This window comes from Cetorhinus maximus, chromosome 1 (genome assembly GCF_964194155.1).
Source record: "Cetorhinus maximus chromosome 1, sCetMax3.hap1.1, whole genome shotgun sequence".
Lineage (NCBI taxonomy): Eukaryota > Metazoa > Chordata > Chondrichthyes > Lamniformes > Cetorhinidae > Cetorhinus > Cetorhinus maximus.
The window spans coordinates 6,303,544-6,314,114 of NC_135879.1; the positions used below are offsets into that span (position 1 = coordinate 6,303,544).

The 10,571-nt window shown below is 51.5% G+C and overlaps 1 protein-coding gene across 1 annotated transcript in view; it reads left to right on the forward strand.

The window, feature by feature from the left end:
- LOC144698978 (netrin receptor UNC5C-like) overlaps positions 1-10,240 on the forward strand; it is a 328,929-nt gene extending 318,689 nt beyond the window's left edge. The window contains exons 16-17 of the mRNA XM_078570534.1: positions 5,141-5,319; positions 9,097-10,240. Of these exons, the coding sequence (XP_078426660.1) occupies positions 5,141-5,319; positions 9,097-9,262 (345 nt within the window). The 3' untranslated portion in view covers positions 9,263-10,240. The remainder of the gene's footprint in view (positions 1-5,140; positions 5,320-9,096) is intronic.
- Positions 10,241-10,571: the final 331 nt, after the last annotated feature.

Sequence of the window (10,571 nt, forward strand, 5' to 3'; positions counted from 1 at the left end):
GCTGTGTTACCATTGTGTTACCACGCTGCCCTTTCAGTCCTGAGACCTCCTACTGAACCTGGCCTGTGCTGAGGAGTTGGCGTTTCTCTGTTTATGTGAAGCACCTTTTGAGGATGTGTCAATCTACTCACGGCTCCCAGCCACTGCAAGGCAAGGATAACCATGAGCATAAAACCGGCCAATATTTTCACTAATTGGCAATCAGATCATTTATGCGTAGGAATGAATGGAAAGGAAAAAGTCAAGCAAATCAACGAACAATAAATAGATAACATGATGCATTCAGATAGCACCTTTCACAACCTTATGATGTCCAAGGCGCCTTACCGACAATGAAGTACTTTTGAAGTCTAGTTGCTGTTGTAATGTAGGAAACGGAAGAATATTGCACTGCAAGAGAGTGGAAAACTCCTCCCAGTTTGGGTTTAAAGTTGAGCCAAAGTTTGACCCTACGGTCATCTGTCTTATAACAACCCCAGCTGATTGTTCAAACTAGGAACAGTATTGTCGTTTGGACTGTATAGGTGGCCATTGGAGGTTGGTGGGGGGGAGGCGTGAGTTGGAAGGGGGGTTGGGGGGCCATGGGTAACACCTTTATGAAGTTATATTTCAAAAGGTCCCCGCCTCAAGACTGTGGTTGGCAGCAACTCTGAGAGACCAGGAACTCCACGAGTCCATGAGAAATCGGCCCAACTGCTCAAGTATTGTGTTGGGCCAGGAGATGCTGACCCCCCCCATAGTGGAGTCTGCCGGGTTGGGAATTCTCCAGACACCAGTGAAAATTGGGGGTGCAGGGAATGAGGGTGGGGATCCCGGAATCGGGGCCTGTCCGCCATTTGTTAAAGGTCCAGACTCTGTGACAATCCGGCCCGCTGCCTGCCAGGTGAGATGTTAAAGTGACGTCCTGCCTACCATCTTGGTAGACGTCAAAGGTCCTACAGCCAGTATGTTGAAGAAGAGCGTGGGTGTTACTCCCGGTGTCCTGGCCAATATTTATGCTCGACATAAAACAGAAGGATCTAGCCGTTATCACATTGCTGTTTGTGGGAGCTTGCTGTGCGCAACTTGACAGCTGTGTTTCCTGCAGCCCCACAGTGACGACACTTCAGAAGCACTTCATGGGCGGTAGAAGGTTTTGAGACATCCTGAGGTAGTGAAAGGTGCTATATAAATGCAAACGCTTTGGGGAGAATTTTCTCCCCATCAGTGGGGCTGAGCGGGAGCTGCCTCAGGGAGTTTAATTTCATTATTAACAACATAAATATAGAAAAAAAAACATTTTCAGACATGTCCCCTCGTGTCACATGAGCTGGGACACGTCTATGAATTTTATTAAAAATTTTAATTAAAGTTTAAAAACCTTCATGAAACCTCGTCCCGCCCGTGGATGAGGTTTCGTGAAAAATGCGAAGGCCGCCTGGGCTCTTCGCCTGCCCGACAATGTTAATGTTGGACGGGCAGCCCTGTTAATTATTTTAATTGATATTTAAATGACTATAACAGGCCTTTGACAGCACGGCGGGCGCGCAGCCGATTCTGGTGCGCGCCTGTCGAACTGAAGATCGGAATGTCGCGCGGTGACCCTGGGACGCAGGCCTGACCTCACCGCGCGTCACTGTACACCTCGGCCAGCTCGCCGAGCCGAAGATTCTGACCTTTCTCCCTTTCTTCCTCCCTGGGCTCATGACCCAGAGAGTCAGGAAGTGTCTTGGTCTGGATCGGGTGGTCACAGGAGGTCAGCTGCCTGGCCCAGTGTCAAACAAGGAGCCTTTCCTCCTGACTACGAGAGTGACCAGAAAGGGGGCCTAGTCGGTACCTTCAGGAATCAGCGTTTGGGTCTCTACACAGAGTCGGTTTTAGTTACGCGACCTCCAGCCTTTTAATGTGGTGAAGATGCCCTTGACAAGCTGCCAAGGCATCTGTAAAAATCCCAGTCCCAACTTTTGGTTAAACAAAAGATTAATAGGAGACCATTAAACTGTGATCAAAGGCAGAGGAAATTATACTTTTATTTGAACTCGAATATGTTTGTCTGATGTACTCCCACTCCCGAAACACACGTTTTCTAGAAACTTCCATTGAAGTCGTCTCTGACCTCTGCGCAACCCCGGCTGGTGGTTTTATTGTGCAGATGGGTTATGAGGAGCTGCCAAGTTCTGTACCGCTAACCGCTTCTAGCACTTTCCCCGACCTTTGTCACAGGGTAAGGAGACTTGCGGCAAGTATTAAAAGGGCTTCTGGCCCCTCACTGAAAGAATCGGCTGATGTCTGAGCGACGCTGATCGAATTGGCTGTTAAGTTATTTTGAATTAATAAAGGATGGATTGTGAATCCATTGAGGTGCGATGATCCTTTCTGAGGGCTGATCCCTGACACGTGCTCCTCACTGGGAGGGCCTCTCCTCTAGGGAACTGTACACCAGGTAGAGAATAACATGTGATTGTACCGAGACGTGGCCTGAAATAAAGAGCAGTGATTTTTTATTATTTGTTTGTGGGATGTGGGTGTCGCCGGCTTGGTCAATATTTATTACCCCCCCCACCCACCACCACCACACACACAATTGCCCTTGTTCAAAGGGCATTTAAGAGTCAACCCCATCGCTGTGGGTCTGGAGTCATGTGTAGGTCAGACCAGGTAAACACAGCAGATTTCCTTCCCTGAAAGACATTAGTGAGTGAACCAGGTGGGTTTTTACCACAATCGACAATGGGTCTCACAGTCACCTCCAGACTTTCAATTCCAGGGGGAGGGTTTTCCACTCGTTGGGTGGGGGTGGGTGGGGTCAGGCGGGCTTGGCGGGGGTGGGTGAGGGCGGGTGGGGGTGGGGGTGGTGGGGTCAGGAGGGGGTGGATGGGGTCAGGTGGGCTTGGCGGGGGTGGGCGGGGGCGGGTGGGGGTGGGTGAGGGTGGGCGGGGGGTGGTCAGGAAGCCGACTGCTGCCCACGATCGGGACCAACTAAGGCCCACCCAGCGTGAGTCGCGCGTGGCAGCGTTTAGCAGTGCCTGGGGGAGGGGAGTGGGGGAAGGGGAGTGGGAGGAGGGGAGTGGGGGGGAAGGGGAGTGGGGGGAGGGGAGTGGGGGGGAAGGGAGTGGGGGAGGGGAGTGGGGGAGGGGAGTGGGGAGGAAGGGGAGTGGGGGGAGGGGAGTGGGGGGGAAGGGAGTGGGGGGGGAGTTGGGGGGAGGGGAGTGGGGGGAGGGGAGTGGGGGGGAAGGGGAGTGGGGGAGGGGAGTGGGGGGGAAGGGAGTGGGGGGGGAGTTAGGGGGAAGGGGAGTGGGGGGAGGGGAGTGGGGGGGAGTGGAGTGGGGGGGAGTTGAGGGGAGGAGTGGGGGGTGAAGGGAGTGGGGGGGAGGGGAGTGGGGGGGGAGTTGGGGGGAGGGGAGTGGGGGGGAGGGGAGTGGGGGGAGGAGTGGGGGGGAAGGGAGTGGGGGGGAGGGGAGTGGAGGGAGGAGTGGGGGGGAAGGGAGTGGGGGGGGAGTTGGGGGGAAGGAGAGTGGGGGGAGTGGGGAGGGGAGTTGGGGGGAGGGGAGGGGAGTGGGGGGGAGGAGGGCAAGAACACAAGTTCGGGTGGGGAAAGCTCCCTGAGGTGCTCGGAGCTGCCTCAGGGAGATGACGAGTTTAGAACATTAAAAATAAAGATTTTAAAAATGTTCTAAAACGTGTGCCCTCCGGTGACTCTGTGACAGTTGAACAGGGACAGGTTATAAGTGAAATGTTAAAACTCTAATTTTATTTTTATTTGCTGTTGGAAAGTTTATCCCTCCCGTGGATGGAGATTTCCTGAAAAATGCAGAGGCCGCTCGGCCGTTTCTCCCGCCCGACAGCCGGAAGGTTGGACGGACGGTGAAAAATTTCTTTCAGTGATAACCTTAGTGGCCTTAACAGGCCTTTTAATTGTCGGCTGTGCACCCGCCACCGAAATATCGCGCGTGACCTCAGGACGCTCGCCCAATGTCATTTTATATTCGGCCGGGTTGGGCCCACCCAACGAGCTAAAAATTCTGGCCCAGATATTTACTGAATTCAAATTTCGCCAGGTAGGATTCTAATCTGGGTCCCCCCACCGAGCATTACCCTGGGCCTTTGGAGTACTGGTCAGGGCCAATACTGCTGGGCCACTACCTCTCCCTCTAGGCCACCACCTCACCCTCTAGGCCACCACCTCTCCCTCTAGGCCACCACCTCACCCTCTAGGCCACCACCTCACCCTCTAGGCCACCACCTCTCCCTCTAGGCCACCACCTCTCCCTCTAGGCCACCACCTCTCCCTCTAGGCCACCACCTCACCCTCTAGGCCACCACCTCACCCTCTAGGCCACCACCTCTCCCTCTAGGCCACCACCTCTCCCTCTAGGCCACCACCTCACCCTCTAGGCCACCACCTCACCCTCTAGGCCACCACCTCTCCCTCTAGGCCACCACCTCTCCCTCTAGGCCACCACCTCTCCCTCTAGGCCACCACCTCTCCCTCTAGGCCAGCCAACTCTCCATGTTTCACTTAAGAGATTCCTGGAGCCCAAATCCTAACTTGCCCCAGGTTCCCCTTCACGGTCTGAGAGTGACGCTTCCGTTTTCAAATGCTCATCCCTGTTCTCAAATCCCCCCATGGCCTTTGCTGCTCCGCCCCTCTCAAAATTTGTCCCGTGTTGCAATCGTCCGAGACCTCCGCCCTCCTTCAATTCCGGCCTCCCGCGCATCTCCGGTCTCCATCGCTCCACCCCATGGGCGGCCGTGCCTTCAGCTGCCTCGGTCCTAAGCTGTGGAATTCCCTCCTTAAAACCATTCGCCCCTCCAGCTCTCTCTCTCCTCCTTTAAACCTGTTCCTTAGACCAAACTTTCAGCTCCCCCACTGTGGGGTGACTCAAGTGTTAAATTCTGAGTGATAAACCTCCAGTGAGGTGCTTTGGGATATTTTGCGACATAAAGGCGCTATATAAAGGCAAGTTGTTGCTACGTTCAGTCGGTTGTTTTTAAGGTGCCCCCTTCACGGTTGTGATGTGGGCGTTAGGGTTCCCGCTGTATAAAGCTGGTCGTGTGCATGTTTCCCTCAGCTCTAACCGTGTGTTGAATCGTGCTGAGTGTGGCACACCAGCTGAAACAGTTCATGAGCCAATAACAGATTCCCCGCTCTGTGCTGCAGGACATCCCGCCGATGGATGGTTTGCTGCTGGAACCGGACAGCAGTTTGACAACCTTGATGGGCCGCAGTGCTTTCCGAATCCCCTTCTCAATCAGGCAGAAGATCTGCACCAGCCTGGACGCTCCGAACAACAGAGGCAATGACTGGAGGCTGTTAGCGCACAAACTGAGCTTGGACAGGTAAGGGAGTCGGAAGGAAACATGTCAGTGGGGAAAACAGTTTGGCTTCTCGAAGTGGCCTTGAAAAGGGATGGCACCTCAACACAGGTAATGAATAGGAAAGGAAAGACTTGCCTCGATTTAGCACCTCCCAGGACTGCAGGATGTCCCACACTGCTTGGCAGGTCCGTTAAGCATTTCTGAAGCGCAGCCACTGTTATCATGTAGGAAACAGAGCAACCGATTTTCACACAGCAAGATTCCACACACAGGAGCCGGGAAGAACTCCCTGGCTCTTCTTCAGAATGGCCCCAGGAGGCCATTTGCATTCGCTTGAGAGGGCGGACTGGGCCTTTGCTTAAGATGTCCTCTGGTGGCTCTGACAGTGCAGCACTCCCTCATCACCGCACTGCAGTGTGAGCGAGGGCAACTCGAAACCACCGCCTCCTAAGTTTGAACCCAGAGGCAGGTGTGCCACCCACCGAGGGACAGTTGGCACTCACCAAGAGCGGGCATCAGTTACCAGTTATCAGACTGTGTTGCTCTGAGAAAGGCTACCAGTCCTGCAGATGTGGATGGTGGACTCAATGGACTTCATGGGACCCCAGTCTTAGGATTGGGTGAAAGGGGGCAGCGTAGTGGGGTGTGGAAAAGGGGAGGCAAACCCTACCTGGCTGTGAGGAATTCGGCAAAACTTTGGGATATGGATTGAAGGAGATTTGAAGGCCTCGGAGAGATTTGGAAAGGAGGGTAGGATGTTAAATAAACTGAGCTATCGCCTGGCCCATCACATTGAGACAGCAAAGAGCCCTTTAAAATATTGGTTTGTGGAAGGAGACAAAGCCCTTGGGGCCCACCCTGCCTGGCAGTTCATTGAATCGAGCAGCTGGTCCCCAGAGTCCAGCCACAAGGGGCCAGTTCACCAAATGCCCCTGAGCTCCAATTCGTCCTGAACAGACAAAGCTTAATCTGCGCAAGAGGAGAATTGGCCAAACTGCACCATTTCGGCCTCCCCAAGACACACAGAGCTGCCAGAGGCAGCTACATTGTGGTGTTCTTGGTGCAGGAACTGGGTGCACAGCAGGAATTCAAACTTAGCTTCACATCCAAACCTGCCACAGATTAAATGAAGACTCCAACAGAGGAGTGCAGTGAGTAAGACATCCTTTTACAGAATCGCTATACACTTACGTAAGTGTTAGTGACGTGACAGGTAAGAGATTAATTTAACCATGGGACATTCGAAAACCTCTCGGTGTCTTCACAGCTTTTCAATAGCCCTTTCCCCACCCAATCCATTATTTGCTCCACAAACCGGCTGGATTCTCCGATGAAGGGTAACCAAGCTAGAGTTACCAACCCTCCGGGATTGCCCTGGAGTTTCCAGGGATCAATGATTAATCGCTCGACTCCCTCAGCAAGAAAAAACCCAGGAGAAATATCCTAGGGGGCATTAAAAATATTGAATGTTTCATCTCGTTTTCCTTGATCGGTTTTGTTTTAATAGTGAAAAAGTATTGGGAGCTGTTTGACAGGACAGTGTGTCTCAAGGATTTTATCCCCCCCTTTGAAATTAACTGCTCGCTTGTGTGGTTGGAATGATGAAGTGAGGCAAATGCAGAGGGCCCTGCTTTTACTCTCCATCCTCACATCCGATGAGGTGAAATCAAAATCTCTTAAAACAAATTGAATAATGGCATACACACATACACACACATACACACATACACACACACACACACACACACAGGTGCACACACATACACGCACACACACACACAGGTGCACACACACGCACACATACATACACACACACAGGCGCACACATACACACACACAGGCGCGCACACACACACACACAGGTGCACACACGCACGTGCATACGCACATGTACACATGCATACATATACACATGCGCGCGCGCACACACACACACACACACACACACATGAACACGCACACACACACACACACACACACATGGTGAATCCAGTTCTTCTCACTCGCAGCCACATGAGAATCTTACAATGTACAAAAGCTCCCAAATTGCCTTGGACCCATCTGAATTGTTTCTGTGTAATAGCAGAATGCTACCACGAGATGGCAGAATTGTACCATCTGCTGGGAGGGGTCTGTTCTCTCGCAGCTCTTCAAATTAGGCTAACAATCCGAACAGACTTTCTTTTTTAACTTCTCCTTTTGAAAAGGTTTCCCCCCCACCATCCACCTTCCCACCCAAAATGTCTCTTTGTCCCAAGTCCTCCCTTTTAACGGTTTATTTTTCCATTTGTCGTCAGAGTTCTTGTCCAGTGTTGAATGGGCCACAATTTCCAGGCGCACAACAACAACCTAAAGCCTTGAATGTAATAAAATGGCCCCAAGACCCTTCACTAGAGCCTCCTCCTGATATTAGGACAGGTGACCAAAAATCTGATCAAAGCGGTAGGCTTTGTGAAGCATCTTAAAGAAGCAGAGAGGCGGAGAGGTTTAGGGAGGGAATTCCGGAGCTTGGGACCCCGGACAACTGAAGGCACGGCCGCCAATGGTCAAGCGCTTTAAATTCAGCACCAGAGGCCAGAAATGGAGGAATGCCGACATCTGGAGGGCCGTGGGTGGGAGGGGGTGGTGGGGGGGTGGGGGGGTGGAGGGGGGGGGTGGTGGAGATTACAGAGATAGGGAGGGGCAGGGCCACAGAGGGATGGGGGTTTTACGATTGAGGTGTTAGCTGACCGGGAGCCAGTGGTCAGTGTGAGTGGGACTGGGTACGAGGCAGAGCGTGGGCAGTGGTGTTTATGGATGGGCTGGGGTTGTCAGAGTGGGAAGCTGCCAGGAGAGCAGAAGCAGGCGAACTGTAAATTAATCAATTGGATTTTTTTTGTGAGATCTTGCTGTGCGCTGATTGGTCGGCATGTTATGCTTAACAACACTTCACAATTCATTGGCTGGACTTGGCTTTAGAGTGGGAGCTGGTTTTCCTTATTTCCCACACAAGTCACTCAAGCTGTCACAGTCGATATTACCCGATTGCATTTTTTGATCCTGCCAGCAGGAATTCCCACTCCTGGCAGAATGATACAGCACAGAAGGAGGCCATTCTGCCCATCATGGCTGTGCCGGCCCTTTGAAAGCGCTATCCGATTAGCCCCACTCCCCTCCCCCACTGCCCTTTCCCCCCACAGCCTTGGAAATTTGCCCTTTTCAAGTATTTATTCAATCGCCTTTTTGAAATCTTGTTATTGAACCTGTTTCCACTTCCTATCCAGGCGGAGTGTTCCAGATCATAACACCCACCTCACTGGGCAAAAAAATAAATCTCCTCGCTTCACAAAATGTGCTGGAAAAACTCAGCAGGTCTGACAGCCTCTGTGGCGAGAGAGACGGAGTTAACGTTTCGAGTCCGCTTGACTCTCCTTCAGAGCTCATTTCAGAGCTCACTCTTCAGGACTCGAAACATTAACTCTGTCTCTCTCTCCGCAGACGCTGCCAGACCTGCTGAGTTTTTCCAGCAATTTTTGTTTTTGTTTCAGATTTCCAGCATCCGCAGTATTTTGCCTTCATCCCTGGTTCTTTTGCCAGTTAGGTTAAACCTGTGTCCTCTCATAATCAGCATCCCTACCAATAGTAACCGTCTAATTTACTCCATCAAAACCCCACATTGTTTTGAATGCCTCTATTAGATTCCCACATTAACCTACTCCCCTCTTGAGAACGATGACCCAAGCTTGTCTGGTCTCTCCCGATAGGTCAAATAATTCCTAATCCTCTGTGCTGCCTCTTTCTGTTTCCTTCTCCGCCCAGTTACCTGAATTACTTTGCAACGAAATCCAGCCCGACCGGGGTCATCCTGGACCTGTGGGAAGCCCAGAACTATCCGGACGGGAACCTGAGCTCCCTGGCGGCGGCCCTGGAAGAGATGGGAAGACATGAGACGGTGGTCTCCCTGGCGACAGAGATAAAGCGCTGACCCTCGGGGCGCGTGCCAGTTCAGTAAGGCAGGAACGGAAACCCACCAATCGCGGGCGGCTTGCGCCAGCCAATCAGCTGGGGGGTTAATGCCGCCCTTTCTGAAAATGTCCTTCCAATATTGTGTACGTTATTGCGAGGTTTAAGCATCGTGCTACAGTCTGACTAACACCTGCTCACCTATCTACTGCTGTTCCTTCTCAGCTTGGCTGTATGCAGCTTGGTACAGGTATTTATGGTTTCCTAGGAAACGGAATTATCTATCCAAATGTGTGGATAAACTTTCTTCACGATCCTGGTTTCTGCGATTACACCAATTCTACAAGAGCCAATCTGCTTGCCATGTGTCTACAGTGTAAGGCTCAAGGCCCAATATCAAGAACGCCTCTGCCCTCCCCTTCTGTTTTGTAGTAGCGCTGGTGCCAGAGGGTTGAAATTGTTACGGAAACATTCTTTTTGTATACAGGCTCCCAATTGAGAATTGGTTTTTCTCTCTCTCTCTCTCTCTCTCTCGCTTAAAGTCATGTGGACTTAAAACTGTTTGTGACATTTCCCCACCCCCCCACCCCACCCCCACCTTAACCCTTCATCACCCTCAGTGGCAATTCCGCCATTTTTTAAGTCAAGCTCGTTGGTAAAGGGGAGTAGTAGTGATATGAAAACAAAAAAGACACACAAATTCCTCACGGTGCATCTTCCTCAGCAGCGGTTTCGAAGAGTCCTTTCCCTTCTTTTCTATTCCCACCGGAATTCTATTCCGTCAAAGCCGCCCGCAGGGCGCACCTTTTCAGGCAAATCTCCGGACGCCTGGGCGGCCATATTGAGGTGTGTCGGTGTGTTTTAATCAATGCATTATAATTGCGGTTGTGACAAAATATGTATAAAAGTTTTATTGTAAATCATACATTTGTATCAAACGCCTCAATGCTTATGTGAATTCAGATTATTTTTTGAATAAATTCCGCTTTTTTGAGATCGTAATTCAAGTTGCATCTCAGAGGTTTCATTGTAGCGTTGTCCCAATATGAAGGGGCCTCCATGTGGACATGCCAGAGTTGGTTATCACCAGTTCACGAAGGGTAATATTCTGTGCAAATTTTTGACGCTTCTATTTATGCCACAATTTAATTTTCAAATCATTTTCGGTTTTTGCTGATCGGCACTTCAACTGGTACAGATTTTGGGTCAAAGAATGGGCTACGTTTTGAGGTGATAACTGTTGAGAATTGGCTTGCGCCCCAGCTCAAATTTCCGGTGATGTTACCACCGTCGTTGCAGGTGACGCTGTCGCAACATCGGAGCCGTTGCGG